Here is a 17,337-nt window from a genome sequence, read left to right on the forward strand (position 1 = left end):
TAACCTTTGTTTGACATGTAATCATGCTATGCCCTGCAGTGCCATCTAAATCAGATTAACCTCTGTGAACTATGTAATTATAATGTTTTGCCCATATCCTGCTAAAACCCCAAAGGCTACTCACCTGCTGACCCTCCAGCAGATTTTCCATTTGTTTAGGAATGTAATTGGTACAACTCCCTTACATGCCTGGGGCAGGATAAAGAGTATATAAGACGTGAAGTAAGACCATTCTAACAGACTGCCTCATTCAGTTGCTAAGGCTTCTGTGTGACGTAGTCTCACTCATTTGAGGTTAATAAAAATGTACTTTTATATTTCAGCTTTTGTGCCATTTTCTTCTAAGTTAGTTTAAAAGGACCAAGTATCAGTGAGACCCCTGAGAAGGATTTTTGATTACTTCAGTTGGCGCTCCAACGTGGACCTCATCAGAGAAGTGGCTATCTGAGGGAGTGATCTTGTCAGGAGACAGAAATCTACTGAGGAGGACAGGACAGGACTCTACTAAGGAGGTACTCTGTGCACAGAGATTCTGGGGATTCTCTGTCTCTGCAGCCCAGTATATTTCTGATTTTCCTGATTTTGTTCCTCCACATGATGTCACTCCTGACTGAGAACCTTTTTGGTGTGAGTATTCTAAAAACAAAAACGGCCGTTAGGTCATTTAGAACTTGGCAGTTAAAATTTGGACAACCATTTGTTTGGTAAGAGTTGTTCTGCGGCTCTTACTGTTGTTTTTTGCCTTGGATTGGTAAGGTAGTTTAGTAACGCTTACTGTGGCTTTGGAATTTTGGAATTTGTGTTGGCCAACTTTGGATATGTATGGATTTGATATGCAAATTGCAATTTGTGTAGGCGGGTAATGAGGAGATTTTTCTCTATCTGATTTTGTTGAACGGTGCACGTACGAAGAGTACTTTAAGCATTACTTTTGGTATAATATTGCATATTCTGCAATATTTTTGGCATACCTGTTGCAAGTACACATCGAAGAATGTGTTGCTTTTTGGAGGTACAATAGTGAGATATGAGTTAAATTAGCCGGCTCCCTTGAGGGAATATCTAAATAGGTTTAGGTATAAAAACATATTTCTTTCTTGGTGATTCTGTATCCCCAGGGAATTCAAATATGACAAACAAACATACAAGGATCCTTTTTTCTGCGCAATTTTATGAATGAAGATATGCAGAGCGATTTTTTTTTGGGTGTTCTGCCAGACAAAGCTAGTGAATTGAGTGTATTCTGGCTTCTTGGAAATAAAACAGTCTGTTGGGCTGTTTTTGCAGTCTTTTGGAATACTATTGAGAAGCGCTTCTTGTAAATATGACTTACAACTAGTATTTACAAATGGTTTGGTTTAAGTACAGTGTGTGGGCTGTCCTTTGTTTCTGTTCTAAGTGTTGATCTGTGGGTTAAATGTGTGTTTAAACGTCTATGTGGTTTGTGGTTTTCCCATTAGTGCAACTTCTGTAAGTAAATAGCGATTGCGCTATTTATGAAATAATGGCTATTAAACGCGCTGTATTGTGTGTCCTGAGTGTTTGACCCCTTTCTGTATATGTCTGAAATGAGCTCAATGTGTGTTTGTGTTTTTTCTTGTTGTTTTCAGTCTGTTATGCAAAATGTCATTTAATTAATATTAAATAGAAATTAAATAAAAATCCAGAAATGAACCATATGATATGCTAACATAGCTATATGTTGCTATTTAATTTATAGAGTAAGCAATTATGCACTGTTATAAGCACATTCTTGGTTCTGATGCTAAGAAATGACTGTCCTTTAAAACATTTTTTTAAAAAGTGGCGCAAAAATGTGTCATGTTTCAAGTTAGGCTTATGTGCTTAAGCTTATGAATGAATGCATCTAATTATGATAGGCAAGGGATGCAGCTTACTTTTCCTATGTGGAATTATCAAAATGATTGGTTTTATTAAAAAAAAAAGAGAAAAATTAATTATGACAAATTATTTAAAAAAATAAGTGCTTTTAAGTTTGTTTTTTTAATATTTATGAATCGTAATACTCATACTGTGACCTCCTAGCATTAAAATTTTATTTAAGTTGTGTTATATCACATAATGAGGATATTTGCATATGAAATATCACTTGGCGCAGGCGTGAAAAATTCATTTTTCTAAGGATTTACCTCTGATATGTCTAATGTCCGATCTCTGCAATTTGTAGAGAACATTCTGAGAATGATTAATATGTAAAAAATCTATAGGATATTTATTTTTAAGTGCCCCAAATATCAAAGTCGAAATTGGGTAAAATAGACTATTTAAAAAGCATTTTTGCCATTTACAGTAGCTTTAAAGTGCTTTAGGCTTAAGTAAATGCATACATTTAGGTATAAATACAAATAGCTGACTTCTGGATTGTTAGACAAGTATATTGCACACTGCTTCTGCTCTTGAAAAATAATGTCCACGTAGTTGCCTTCATTTAACAGAAAATAAAATGTTGCATTACTTTTAGACAGAAAATAAGATGACGCTCTTTCTTAGGATTTTGTGAGCTACATGCCTAGGTAAAAACGATTAGCAAATTCAGATTTATTTTTTCACAGGAAAAATTGTGGCGCTAAACAGTTTTACTTTTGGACAGTCAAAATTAAGGTGGCTTAACATGCTTACATGTTTTAGTCATTGCAAAGTTGACAAGATGGTTACAGTGGATATTTTGTGTGTTATATGAAGTGTCTCTCTTTTGTGTTGTGTATTTTTTTTTTTTTTGCTTCTGCCCACAGATCATTCATGGATTGTTCTGGGTGGTTTTAAGGCTGACAAGACACGTGAGTTGGTTTGACAAAAACGTCATAGTTGGGAGAGGAAAAAGGTGAAATATGCGCCCTGAATGACTATAGGTAGGAAATCAGGGTAATAGAAGATTAGAACGGACCGAGAATGTTACAGTAGGTGTAGGGAAGTAGTGGAAAAGCAGAGGTCAATAGCAAACGCATCAGTAATGATCCATTCCACGAGGTGGTGGAATGAGTGTTCCATATGTACCTGTGGGAGCCTAATCAACGTGCAAATTGCAAAAAGAGGGGGCTGTCAGCAATATGTTGAAACAAGATGTGTTTATTGCATAACACCTTTGAAAAGAAATGGTCGTGTGTTTTTCATGTTTGTGCATTTTGTCCTTTTATGACTTGTTCCTGCTGGTCCTGTGTGTCCGAAGCGACACAGTAAGTTGTATTTGACAGCCGAGCACCACTAAGGTGACCTGCTGTCAAAGGGGGGTGAGGGTACGTAAGGAAATTGAATATTGATTTTAAGCCTGACAAATTAAGCAGGCCAGAATATTATTGGGTTTTGGGCTTCAGGTTCACTGTGCATAAAGTGCATAACACAGTGTTGTGTGTCACCGCTCATTTGCATGTACTTTTGTGATTTGTCTATGCTTTCTGTGCTTGGTATACAGCAAGTATACCTGATGGCTTGGCATTTTTGCATGTACTTTTGTGATTTGTCTATGCTTTCTGCGTTTGGTATACAGCAAGTATACCTGATGGCTTGGCATGTTTTTTTTTTCTTTTATGCATATTTTTTGTTTTTATGCTTTTACTTTTAATGCTATTACAAGCTCCTCTGTGTTGTGAGGAGATGGTCATGACGATGCCCATCGCTACGCAACAGTTGGTTGGACTTCTGGTTACTAAATTTCACAGATATGATATTTCATGCTGTGAACATGACAGACAACACTTCACCAGTGTATGTCTATTTGGCTATAATGGTATTGAAAAAAGCAAAAGAGATATACAGGATTAAAAGTGTGTCACCTGCAGTTAGCAATGTTAACGCCCCTTCCCTTAAGGAACAGGCAGCCCTTGATTAATTGTTCCCTGATTGGACCCTAAGGAGGAATGAATATGCTACTTACCAGTATGCATCTGTTCTTGGCATGTAGGGCTGCTAACATTCATATCTGATGCATAGATCGCCGCCTAGTGTTGGGTCCGGATGATTGCACATTGTTGTCCTGGAAGAGTCTTCGAAGTATCACGAGATAGGTGGCTCCTCCCCTGGACTACAGTGCGCATGGGCATCGACTCCATCCCCAGATTGTTTTTAGCCATTGTGGCAGAGATGGAGTGAAACAGTGTAAAGGATGTCCATGCTAATGATGAATATAGAGAGAGTATCTGCAGCCACTACGGGCACCGGGGAGGAGGGCGGGCGATATGAATGTTAGCAGCCCTACATGCCAAGAACAGATGCATACTGGTAAGTAGCATATTCAGTTCGAGGCATGTGGGCTGCTAAATTCATATCTGATGCATAGAATACATAGCAGTCCCTCCATTAACGGCGGTTGCCCGTGCCAGCTGCAGAAGCTTGAAAAAGTGTCTTGAGAACAGCCTGTCCTACAGCTGCTTGCTGTTTTGAATGCACATCCACACAGTAATGTTTGGTAAATGTGTGTGGTGTAGACCATGTGGCTGCTCTACAAATGTCCTCTAAGGGAATGTTCCCCAGGAAAGCCATGGAGGCCCCCAATTTGCGCCCTTGGGGGTATTGTTAAAGTGCGCTTAGCCTTTTGATAACAGATTTGAATGCACTTAACAATCCATCTGGCTATTCCTGCTTTGGAAATGGGGTTGCCTTTGTGCTGTGCTGAGAAGGCAACAAAAAGTTGTTGTGTCTTTCTAAAGTGTTGTGTTCTGTCAATGTAGTACATTAGCGCCCTCCTAACGTCTAATGTATGAAGCATTCTTTCTGCTACTGTTTGTGGGTTTTGGAAGAATGCAGGCAGGTCAATAGTTTGGTTGAGATGAAACTGTGACACCACTTTAGGAAGGAATTTGTGGTTAGTGAGGAGCACTACCCTGTTGGAATGTATTTGTATGAAGGGCTCTTGGATTGTGAGCGCTTGCAGCTCACTAACACGTCTGAGCGAAGTAATAGCAATGAGAAAAAACACTTTCCATGTGAGAAACTTAATCTCGCAGGAGTGCAGCGGCTCAAAAGGTGGGCCCATCAGCCTAGTGAGGACCACATTGAGGTTCCACACTGGAGCTGGTGGTGTTCTTGGAGGAATGACTCGCTTCAGTCCTTCTAGGAAGGCTTTAATGGCCGGCACTCTGAAAACAGAGAGGTGTTGCCTATTCTGGAGATAAGCCGCTATGGCGGATAAATGTATCCGAATGGAAGCGTACGCTAGATTGCATTTGTAAAGATGTAACAAATAGCAGATGATGTTAGGAATGGATGCATCTAGCGGGTTGATCTTGTTGTCTGCACAGTACATGACAAACCGCTTCCATTTAGCTGCATAGCAAGCTCGGGTAGTGGGCTTACGTGCCTCCCGGATGATATCCATGCATTCCGGAGGCAGGTTAAGGTAGCCAAATTCTAAGACTTCAGGAGCCAGATCGCCAGATTGAGCTGTTGCGGATCTGGGTGCTGAATGTCACCATGGTTCTGCGTCAAGAGCCGGGATGTGAGATGCAGCCTTTGATGCGGTACCACGGAAAGTTCTAGAAACGTGGTGTACCATGGTTGGCGTGCCCATGTTGGAGCAACTAGGATGAGAGTCATCGAGTGTTGCTTTAGCTTTCTTGCCACCAGCGGAATGAGAGGCGCTGGGGGAAAAGCGTACGCAAATTTGCCTGACCAGTTCATCCATATCGCTTTCCCTTGCGATTCTGGGTGAGGGAACCTGGCGGCAAAGCTTTGGCATTTTGCGTTTTCCCTTGTGGCAAACAGGTCTATCTGTGGATGACCCCACTGCTGGAAGTACGGGTGGAGTACTGATGGATGTAACTCCCACTCGTGCATTTGATGGCTGTATCTGCTTAGCAGATCCGCTATCTGATTGTCCTTTCCCGGGAGATGTTCCGCCATGAGGAAGATGTTCCTCTGAATGGCCCACTTCCACATGCTCTGAGCCAGACGAGACAGCTGTGGGGAGTGCGTACCTCCCTGCTTTTGGATGTAGTACATGGCTGTCATGTTGTCCGTCCGGATCAACACGACTTTGTTGCACAAATGTACTTTGAAGGACTTCAACGCCATGAAGATTGCCATCAATTCTAGGTAGTTGATGTGCAACGTCTGCTGCTGGGTGGACCACAGTCCCTGCACAGTGTAGTGGAGCACATGGGCTCCCCACCCTTGGAGAGATGCGTCCGTTGTTAGGATTATCTGTGGCACTGGCTCTTGGAACGGTCGGCCCTTGCCAAGGTTGTGTGGATTCCACCAATGCAGAGAGTTGTATGCCCGACCGGTCACCAACACTAGGTCTGTTAGCTGTCCCTGAGCCTGTGTCCACTGATTTGCCAAGCATTCTTAGAGCGGGCGCATGTGCAGCCTCGCGTGCGGGACTATGAAGATGCAGGAGGCCATCATGCCTATCAACTGCATGAACACTCTCGCTGGGAGGGAGTGCTGTGGTCTGAATTTTTGGCACAGCGACTGAATGCTGTTGATTCTGACTGGGTTTGGCTGAGCCATAGCAGTCAGGGTGTTTATTGTCGCGCCCAGATACTGCCGCACATGGGCTGGTTGAAGGTGCGACTTCGGGTAGTTTAGCGAGAACCCCAGGCTGTGAAGGAGCTGAATAGTGTGGGACATGTCTGCGGCGCACTGTTGTTCCGACTTTGCTTGAACAAGCCAGTCATCTAGGTACGGGTAGACATGTATGTTTTGTCTTCTGAGGTGCGCCGCCACTGTCGCCAGACACTTTGTAAACACTCTGGGGGCAGTAGTTACCCCGAAGGGCAGGACTTTGAACTGATAGTGCCTGTTTAGAATGGTAAACCTGAGGTATTTTCTGTGGGATGGGTGGAGTGGTATGTGGAAATAAGCATCCTTGAGGTCCAAGGTTGCTAGGAAGTCCCCTTGATTGAGCAGGGGAAGGATTTGTTGCAGTGTCAGCATGTGGAAGTGTTCTGACAGTATGTACATGTTTAGGGGGCGTAGATCCAGAATAGGTCTGAGGGATCCGTCCTTCTTTGGGATGAGGAAGTACAGGGAATAGACCCCCGTGCCTTCCTCTTCCACAGGCACGAGCTCGATTGCGCCTTTTTGCAGCATCACCAGTACTTCCTGCTGCAACAAGTGCAAGTGCTCTGCCGACATAGGACGGTGCCTTGGGGGAATGTTGGGGGGAGTGGATATCAACTCCAAACAGTAACCGTACTGGATAAGTTTTCTCACCCACCTGTCCGTGGTGATGGACGTCCAGACTGGCAGGAACTGCTGGAGTCTCCCCCCGACCGGAGTGGTATGGTCGGGGGGCAGTGACAGAGAGTCACTGTTTGTTGGCGGCACAGGAGCGGGAGTTGTTGTTTCCTCTGCCTCTGCCCTTGGCACTGTTGCCTCTGTAACCCCCTCTACCCTGCTTGGGGTACGAGGATTGTGCACCACCCCTCGCGTATTGTGTTTGTTGACCCAATTGTCCTCTGGTAACACCACGTGCTCCTGAGCGATGAAAAGTGTTTCCCCTGAATTGTTGAGACTGAAGCGCCCCCATGGACTTAGCAGTCTCGTTGTCCTTTTTAATTTTTTCAAGGGTGGTGTCTACATCTGGACCAAACAGGGTGTCAGGATTGACGGGCTGGTTGAGGATTGTAGTTTGGATGTCAGGCTTAAATCCAGATATACGAAGCCAAGCTTGTCGCCTCAACATGACGCTAGTGTTAATCCCCCTAGCCGCTGTATCTGCCACATCAAGTGCACACTTTATTGCAGCGTTGGAGATAAGCTTTCCCTCTAGTATGAGTGTTTCGGCTGCTTCTTTAAACTCATCAGGTAGGTGTTGAAGGAGCTGTTCTAGGGTGTCGTAATGCGCCCTATCGTATCTCGCTAATAGTGCCTGCGTGTTTGCGATACGCCATACATTGGCAGCCTGCGCTGCCACCCTCTTGCCCGATGCCTCAAGCACTTTTGACTCCTTGTCTGGGGGAGGAGCTTCACCCGTTGTTTGGGAGTTTGCCCTCTTGCGGGCATTTGCGACCACCAACGAGTCCAGGGGCAACTGTCCTCGAATATATGCAGGATCTCCAGGTGCTGGCCTGTATTTTTTCTCGATACGTGGGTTCACCACCCTTGCCCTGGTAGGTTCCTTAAAGATCTCCGGGGCATGTTTAAGGACACCTTTAAGCATAGGAAGTATTTTAACTGTTCTCTCCGAGACGTTGAAAGTGTCAAATAAAAAGTCTTCCTCTACCGGGTCAGTATGCATGTCCACATTATGATTTGCTGCTGCCCGTTCGAGTAAAGCATTAAATGCAGCAGAATCCTCTGTTGGAGATGTTCGTGCCCCAAAGCCTTGTGGATCATGTACCACCTGATGCCCACTTTGGCCCCCAGCGTCGCCATATGAGTCCTGCTGAACATCAGGGTCATTGTCCACTGGGAAATTGTATTGGTCCTGCTGATCATCATCATCCCCTCCTGATTGGTTGGGGGAAGGCGATGGACTCCTTCTCGGTGGAGGCAGAATAGGCTCAACAAGTAAAGGAATGTCTTGTGCCGGCCTCTTCTTCTTTAGTGGAATAACATACGATTCCAGTGGTTGAGAAGTGATTTTCCTTTTATAAAGGGTCAATTTCCCTGTAACGGCATCGATGCAATGCGCAGATTGCTCTTCAGAGGCAAGATATGGATCCGAGAGGCCTTTTGGTGTGGACGGATCCGACGGTTTTGGCACCGACGTGGTTGCGAAGGCCTTTGGGGCCACCTTTGGTGGCAGAGTGTAAAGAAGCTTGCTTGAGGACTTCTGAGGTGTGTCCACCGATTTAGGAGCCGATGGCGTGGAAGCCGTGGACGACAATGCCTTTTCCTTTATACGTTTAAGGGAGTCAGTAACCTGCTTTGTAAAGGAGGCAGAGGGTTTCGGAACCGACTGCCGATCTTCGGTGTCTTCGGGGTTGTGTGGTGTCGACGGTTTTGACGTCGACGAATCTTCGGCCGCAATGCTTCGGGGCTCCGTTGAAGGCTTTGGCGCCGATGCTGCAGATCCCGCATCCTTGTGCCGATGCGTTGAGCTAGCGGCCTTTGGGTCGTGGCTTTTAGTCGACTTTGGGTCGGCCGTGCGTTTACCAGACGGCGCCGTAGCAGCGCCCGAAGGCGTCTCAAGAGGTTTAGGTGTCCGCGCCGGAGCAACCGTGGTCGACGGCTGGTGGATGGCCTTCTTGGAGGAGGGTTCTTTGTGCACCTTCTGCGGCGCTGTCGACTCAACAGCCTTCTTCGACTTTTGTGGGCCGGAGGGCGACGGAGTCGATGAAGGAGCAGGCTTTGTTATTTTTTGTAGGACGTCGGCCATCTTAGGTTTTGTCGAGTCCGTAGGTTTCAGTTTCATTTTCGACTGAACGTCGGCCATTTTGTGTCCCGTAGGATCCGAAGGTTTCGGTTTCGGTTTCGATACGGGCATTTGCGGCTCCGCTTGAGTGTCCGTGGCCGGGCCAGAAGGCGGGGCCGGGGAGAGCGGTGCATGGTCGTGGGTAAGGCCGAGTGGCGATCCCGTGACCTGAGCCTCAATAACGTAGACCTCGGGGCATAGCTCTTCCTCTGAGCTATCTTCCACGGCCCCATAAACTTCTTCGTCGTCCCCTACCTCCTCGACGTATTCAAGGTCTGGGGCCAGTCCTCCGACGTATTCCTCTGGATCGGCCAGAACCTCCGTCGACGGTGGCGAAATCTGGAGATGATGGCTATCGCCTTCCTCCTCGGGGTCGCCGAATATGTTGTCGGGTGCCGGGGTCGCTCGCTGGGCCTCAAGGCGCACCGCGCGCCGAAGCTTGAGCGTCTTCTTGGACCTGAACTTGGAGCAGGCCATGCAGTTTTCTTCGTTGTGGTCCGGCGAAAGGCATTTATTACAGACCGGATGCACATCGATGTGTGGATATTTGGATCCACAGACGGGGCAGAACTTGAACGGGCTCCGCTCCATGTTAAGTTCGTCGGGTCTTGCTGCGACAAGAAGGCCTCGATGTCCGAGGAGTTACTCGACTCCGGAGATATCCGGCTTAGAGAGCCGGACGACGCTCGAGACCGTACGCAAACAATACCGACGCAGGTAACGAAGGCCTTTTGGCCTTAAGATGAAAGTTTATCGGTTCCGACACGGAGACGTCGAAACCACATCCGAACCCAATGGCGGAAAAAAACAATCTGGGGATGGAGTCGATGCCCATGCGCACTGTAGTCCAGGGGAGGAGCCACCTATCTCGTGATACTTCGAAGACTCTTCCAGGACAACAATGTGCAATCATCCGGACCCAACACTAGGCGGCGATATATGCATCAGATATAAATTTAGCAGCCCACATGCCTCGAACCTATAAATCTGCGGCTCCTGCTAAAGGTGACCTAAATTTTTCTCATGATATCGCACTAGTTAATCCTGTTCTGCTTCCTAGGTAGTGTATGACTTTGTTCCTTAAAGGAAACCAAGTTTCATTTTCCCCGGGGAAGGAACTGGAACAGTAGCCGAGATTACAGTATATGGTGTAGTGGCCGGTGGTAGAGTTAAAATTTGTGTACTACTTTGGTCTTTTGTGTATCACCCATACTCTTGGTGTTGTGTCACATGCCTGACTATCACCCAAGTAATTTCTTGTTCATCCTATAGATTTTTCTTTTTGCCGCTTCTCCCCTGATCGATGTTTTTTCTTAAGGCCCACTTCGATGTTTTCCGGTCTGACTGTCAGGGTAGAGATGGACTGGTTAACCGACTCAATGCTATAGTAAGACAAGTTTTTTCACCTCAATAGGAGATACCTTACGTTTATTTTGTTTAACATGACAAATTTTCAATGCCTATTTTAATTTGGTTTTTTACCCTTTTGTTCCTGCTGTTTTGATTTTCGTTGGAATCAGATGTGTTCTAATCATGGAAATGCCAGGACTCTCTAGTTCTTGTCTTTCGTCTCCACATTTGATCATTAGCCTGTGTATTGCATAGTGCACCTGAAGCACAATTATTAAAGGGAGGTATCTGTATGTCCCTGATAATCTGTATCATGCGTTTTCCCTTTTGAGTTGTTCTAGATAAGGAATGTAGGAACACACAGATGTAATAATTCAAAAGATGTTTACCCCATTAGACAATACCACTATGTGTGAGGACACACATTTAGATAGAATTCCCATGTAGCTACCTACCCTTAGATGGCAGAGGATAATGCTCTCACATTGAAGTTGGTGAGGATAATGAAGGGTACCCAATTGAAGAGACTAGAAGTACTGCCTTTGCCTTTGTATCCTATGAGAGTGACAGTGCATTCTAGACCAGAGTAATCCCATGGCATATGGCCACTCCCTCGCAGATTGCAGGCCACCTTCTTGCAGTCACATTGTTAAATACAATGAATTGTTTTTGCGTTAGTTTGAAGAAAAACAACTGTGTCACATTTCCTACATCACTAGGTTCTGCGGGATCTTCCAGAGTAAAAGGAAGAGTCATAAAACCCTGCAGAACAGGTGATAAAGAGGAGTCCTAACTCCTATCAGTGACAGCTACAAATGAGGGGCGCACTTCTTGGACCTACAGTCCCAGCACCCAGAAAGTAGCAAGGCTGGACAGCGATCGCCAGCGCGTCATCAATGGCATCTCCAAAGCATTGTGCTTGCTCCATCAGACGGCGTTGGACATCAGAGAAGAAGAAGGAGCTGGTGCCCTGCTTGTTGCAGAACAAGAGTTTCAGTGCAAAAGAATGAAAGAGAAGGATCCCTGTTGTTGACAGCAGGGCTGGTTTGAGGCTTCAGTTTTCTACCTGTCATGTGCTGGTAACCTCTGACAGCGCGCGGTCCCTTGAGCCCCTTGGCCTAAGTTTTGGCCACCCCCTTCCTTTCCTTTGTTCCAACAGAAGAGCAGTGCACCGGAGGATCTGAGATTGGCAAAAGGCACTACACTTGTGATACCTATGTTGAAAGGAAAATTAGAATGAAAAAGCAGCCCGAGTGTCCTCTGACACTGAATAACAAGTGTTGGAGCCTGAGAGTGTTGCTGAACGTGAAAGTCTGTTGCTCTTTCCCAATTAACAGTACTTGGGTCTGCACAATATGATCAGCGCCCATGACCAACGAAGAGCACGATATCTGTAGTGCCTGCCGCAGAGGAGAGACACTGGTGCCCTGCCTTGAGACATTGAGACTTTCGAGTGAGCTGTGAGTGTTTGCCAGGAGGGCACTCCAACAGATACTAAGAAGCACTATTTTCATGGAAAGGGCTGGATCGAGAGGCCCAACGCGGAAGAAGACAATGGATGGACGATAGAAGCCTACCAAAGAGGCTTAGAACGGACTTTGGGCACAGTTGCACAAGCGTGATGAACATTGTAATTTACTGAAAATGGTTTCGCTTATGGCAAAAGGAGGGTCTGTGGAAAAGTGCGTTTATTGTCTTGCCACGCACTCAGCCATTTTTTTCCACCATTGTGTGCTGTGTCCTTGTAACTGACTTTCTCCCTGTATCACGAACACTCCGGAGCTCAAACTTTTGACCTGTTGCATTCCTGCATGGACACTCTGTTCATGCTTTGGCCTGACACTGATTGACCAGCCCATGCTACATGGAGTTTCCCAGATGTTTATCGTCCTCACCGTTACCTGTGCTTATCAGATTAACCTTTGTTTGACATGTAATCATGCTATGCCCTGCAGTGCCATCTAAATCAGATTAACCTCTGTGAACTATGTAATTATAATGTTTTGCCCATATCCTGCTAAAACCCCAAAGGCTACTCACCTGCTGACCCTCCAGATTTTCCATTTGTTTAGGAATGTAATTGGTACAACTCCCTTACATGCCTGGGGCAGGATAAAGAGTATATAAGACGTGAAGTAAGACCATTCTAACAGACTGCCTCATTCAGTTGCTAAGGCTTCTGTGTGACGTAGTCTCACTCATTTGAGGTTAATAAAAATGTACTTTTATATTTCAGTTTCTGTGCCAATTTATTCTAAGTTAGTTTAAAAGGACCAAGTATCAGTGAGACCCCTGAGAAGGATTTTTGATTACTTCAATATTCAAAAAGTAGTAAATGAAACATGTTGTGTAATGCCCAGACTACGTGTTCTGAGGGCTTCATCATGCCACTCAATACATATGTGAAGAACTTGGGCCTAGAAGTGCAACCTGAATTGAGGGTCCCTGCATTACAGAGGCTGCAGCCGGGTACACTACCTGGGAAAACGGTCAATAACCTTGACCAGGTCTCCTCTACCTGGGTGTGCATCAGCACAACTCTGCCATGTTTGTGGGAGTCCTAAGGGTTGCCTCTAGAGGGACATAATGCCTCTTCAAGAGTCGGATGGATCTCTTTATGATGCCCCCAAGATGACATCGGTGAGACAGACAGTCTCTGATGATGTGCGGTATGGTGAGGAGCAGTGGTGCATTTGAAACAGTGTGTGCCTACTTTCCCGAAATGGGTAGATATTTTGACTTTAGGAAGTTAGCATGACACAATTTCATTGTCTTTCTCTGCTTTATAGATTTCACCGTATTGCAGGACTGTAAAGCTTAGCATGGTCTTTTGGCAGGGTGTTTCTTTACCTGTCTATCTTAACTTGGTAAGATTATGTGGAGGACACCAGTGTGTCTTCTATTGCTGTAAAGTGACACACAGATCAAATAATTCGAAGATCAATTATATTTCATCTCATGTTGAAATCATGAATACCTCTTTGATTTTCTGATGGGTGGGTGTAGTCATCAAGCACTTTATAATCACAGAAACTGCTAGCATTTTCTTGATAAAAGCAAGGCCAATAGTCAGGGAGAAACTAATGACAAGGCTTTGTTTGATTTAAAGATTAAGGATGCCTTGTGCCCTTTTTTCCTCTCCAAATGATTAAGTGGATTATCCTTGAGAAGATAGACACACAATTCCTTCATTAGGAGTTATGTTTTATAGGACAAAGTTTTGGGGCATAACAACCAACCAGCAGCCGACCAAATCAGGGACCAGGTGAAGACCAAATTGACTTCATATGATCACAGCTTTCATGCGGTACCATTTGTATCAGTAGAAGCGTGGAACACTGAGTGGTAGGAATTTTGTGGATCCCCACAGCTCCTGGAATTTTCCCTTCCAGAACTGGGAGAAAAATGCTTGATTTTAGCCTCCATTTGATGCTTGCAGGTAATTGTGGATAAGAAAGCATGGTAGGATCAATGCATGTCACACGATTCTTGATGCTTCTGGATGTCTAGTTTTTAGAAATGTCTACGTTTGTCAAGTTTCCCTGGGCCGATCCCAGGCCCAAATTCCACAACTATCTTTATCACCACTTGGTACTGTACATCACATAGATTGGAAAAAAACGATTTCAGGATGTGAGTAAACTTCTTCCTTCATGTTCTGAAATAATGATTCAAGAGAAAAAGGTTTGGTTCAAGCGGCAGAATGATTTTCTCTGGGAATGCAGGAGACATGATCTTCTCGTCCTTTGCATTCCAGATGTAAAGTGAAGGACATGAACATCATATCTTCTGCATTCTAGTGGTTAAAGACAGTCCACTCAACTAATGACAAGTCTTAAATTGCCAACAACTGATGGCTGAAGAGGACTAACCATAGGCCACTTCTCTCTCTGTATTGCATGATGCATGCATTTTGTATTCTACAGGTAACATGAGGTCCACAGCAGGAACCTAAAACAAATTTGACAAGATGTCCTCTAGGGATGAATTAGAATGGAGCTAAAGGAGATTGTCATGAATGGCAAATTCTCTGGTTTGAACTCTACAACATAATTAAACAGAAATGTTCATTGTCTTAATTTTCAAACACTGGAAATGTGTAGGACCATAAGTAAAAACTGTGTTTATAAATCTACTGAGTAATCAAAATTCTAAAGAAATGTATAGAGCAAAAGTGAAATGGATGTTAAGGAAAGCAGAAAAGGTTATATACATTTTATAGTTAAGGTAGATCCAGAAAATCAGATTGCAGGGCATGCATGTCTTTTGGTTGTGGCCTCTGAAATGATCTTGTTAATTATGTCTGAAGCATAAGCAGATGTATTTATATAATATGCGTAGATTTGATGAAGTTGTGTTATTAGCCTCAGGGCTTCGGGGACATTGTTCCTGATTTCGACTTCTGTCACTTTTCATGATCTTCCTCTTAAGTAGAACATTTGCCACATCAGAATGGACAATTTTCAGTCAGAGCTGGAGCTTTGGGGTGTGCCCTAACCTATGTTTTTATTACACAGCTTTGAGATATCTGATTGAAAGGTGTTTCCCAGCTTTTTTTAAGTACCAATCGCAAAAAGTAATTGTGCAAATAAAGAGCCCTATCACAAAAAACAAACATGGATTGTGTACAAATTGGGATGTTCAGCTAATGAGATGTGAGTCATAGTCTGTGTCGAAATGAGTTGTTTGACTTGCTCACTTTGTTATTTTACTTGCCACTTTTTTTGGGGCTAATTGCTCCTTGGCTTATTAGGACTTTTTAAAATGCTTTCTTCTTTTATGTGCCTGGTTTATGTCCTTAGTACCTTATCTTTTGTTTTGCTTGTAGTATCCACCTTGTCATTTTGCTGCAGATATATTAAGTGGTCTCTGTTAAATATTCCATGCAACAGCACCTGAGGCATTTTCTCTTGGTCATCATCACCATGTTGTTTTCTTATTTTTTTCCCGCACTACGCCTCTTGCTCTGTCATGTGAAATGTTATACCCATCTCTTTTCTCTTTTTTACTTACTTGTTCATTAAAATACGGTTTATTGTGCACTTACCCGCCATATATGCGGAAGAAAATTTAGCAAGGATTATTCAAACTGAGCATTTTTAGGCCATAATTTAAGACTACATGGGAGCAAAAATTTCCAAAGTTGTGTTCATACAAAAGCTATATCTTTTAAAAATGAATCCCTGTACAATTACATTATATTTTGGCCACAACACGCTATTTTGCAACAGTAAATATTTACACGAATATATCCCTTACCCTCAGGTTCAAGAAGTCTAGGTATTTTCAGTTCAGACTCTGCAATCCTGAATGCTTCTTGGAGATTCTCTTGGTTAGATCTCGATTGAACTCTCTCCATATCTATTAGATCAGGTCTGAGTGCATTGATCATTGCCAAGAAGGCACGCCCATTCTTCCAGCTTGATGTAAAATCTGATACACTGAGAGAACTGTCCCTGCCAATGATATTCAAAGGAGATACTACAATCAACTAGGCTTTCCCACTTTCAATTATTTTCAACATAATGTTAATGTAAATATTCAAATCTAGCAACACCACATGAGTCTTCAAGGGACTATGCATCATGGCAGATTAAAGGAAACTTAGACAACCAGCATACATAAAACAATAAAACAGTGGGCATTAGAATTTACCTTTGATATCAATTAACTTTGTGGTTGTGATCTAAAACATAAAAACTACAGAGCAGGCACCCTTGCACCATGACGCAAGTGGGCCTGCGCTAGAGCTAGGCAGTTAAAAGTGTCAGCGTAAGCAAAAAACAGGAACGCACAGTATAATGGGTCACAATAGTAAGTATGGTGCTGACCAGGAAGGGGAGACCCTTGTAACCACTTGATGTGTGTAGGGAAACCCTACTGCAAACAAGTATAGCTAAATCCCGTACTCACATACATAGTCAAACAAGAAAAAGAAAAAGTAATTCATAAGCAAATTGTACAGAATTCTTGGGTGATATCGTCATTTCTTTATTCTGATGAAAAACGCAATCAGCCGACACGTGTTTTGTCAGGGAAAAGTAGTCCCACGACTCTTCAGGGCTGAAGGGAGTTGCCTGAACTCTGTGATGTTCCTAGGCCGGTGATAATTCCAACCTGGTTAGGCATGAGTACAGAATATGGGATTCCAAGATAAGAATAAGTAAGGCGTCTGAAAATTTATCAGCAGTATTTTGTGATCGGAATGCCGGTGATACTTCCAACCCGGCAGAACTCAATCTGAAACAAATTGCGAGAAGCAAGTATCATGTGGTAATCTTTATTAGGTTAGTCAAACGACCAGGACCGCCGGTAGAATACCAGTAAAATCCAGTTCAAAATCCCTTCAGTCTATGAGCAGTGATTGATTACCAGCGTAAAGGTCGGAACTCGGGTAAAGTCAAGGCTGAACACTTTTGTGTGTTCACCATATCCGTTTGAGTGAAGACAAATGAACGTGTCCTAGCGGCACCGATTCTCTCGTTGTAGGTGTCCCTTCCTGCACAAAACAATACAGCCTACAGGGCAGGCACCCTTGCACCATGACGCAAGGGGGCCTGTGCTAGAGCTAGGCAGTTAAAAGTGTGTCAGCGTAAGCAAAAAACAGGAACGCACAGTATAATGGTAAATACGACGCATTCCTGGTCTTTCCCTTTCACGCACCGAAGCAC

The 17,337-nt window shown here is 44.1% G+C and overlaps 1 protein-coding gene across 1 annotated transcript in view; it reads right to left on the reverse strand.

Annotated features, from left to right (window-relative positions):
* SYNE2 (spectrin repeat containing nuclear envelope protein 2) overlaps nt 1-17,337 on the reverse strand; it is a 1,843,566-nt gene that overhangs the window by 1,590,907 nt on the left and 235,322 nt on the right. Inside the window, exon 8 of the mRNA XM_078660317.1 lies at nt 15,926-16,122. Within this exon, the coding sequence (XP_078516443.1) occupies nt 15,926-16,122 (197 nt within the window). The remainder of the gene's footprint in view (nt 1-15,925; nt 16,123-17,337) is intronic.

This window comes from Lissotriton helveticus, chromosome 9 (genome assembly GCF_964261635.1).
Source record: "Lissotriton helveticus chromosome 9, aLisHel1.1, whole genome shotgun sequence".
Classification (NCBI taxonomy): domain Eukaryota; kingdom Metazoa; phylum Chordata; class Amphibia; order Caudata; family Salamandridae; genus Lissotriton; species Lissotriton helveticus.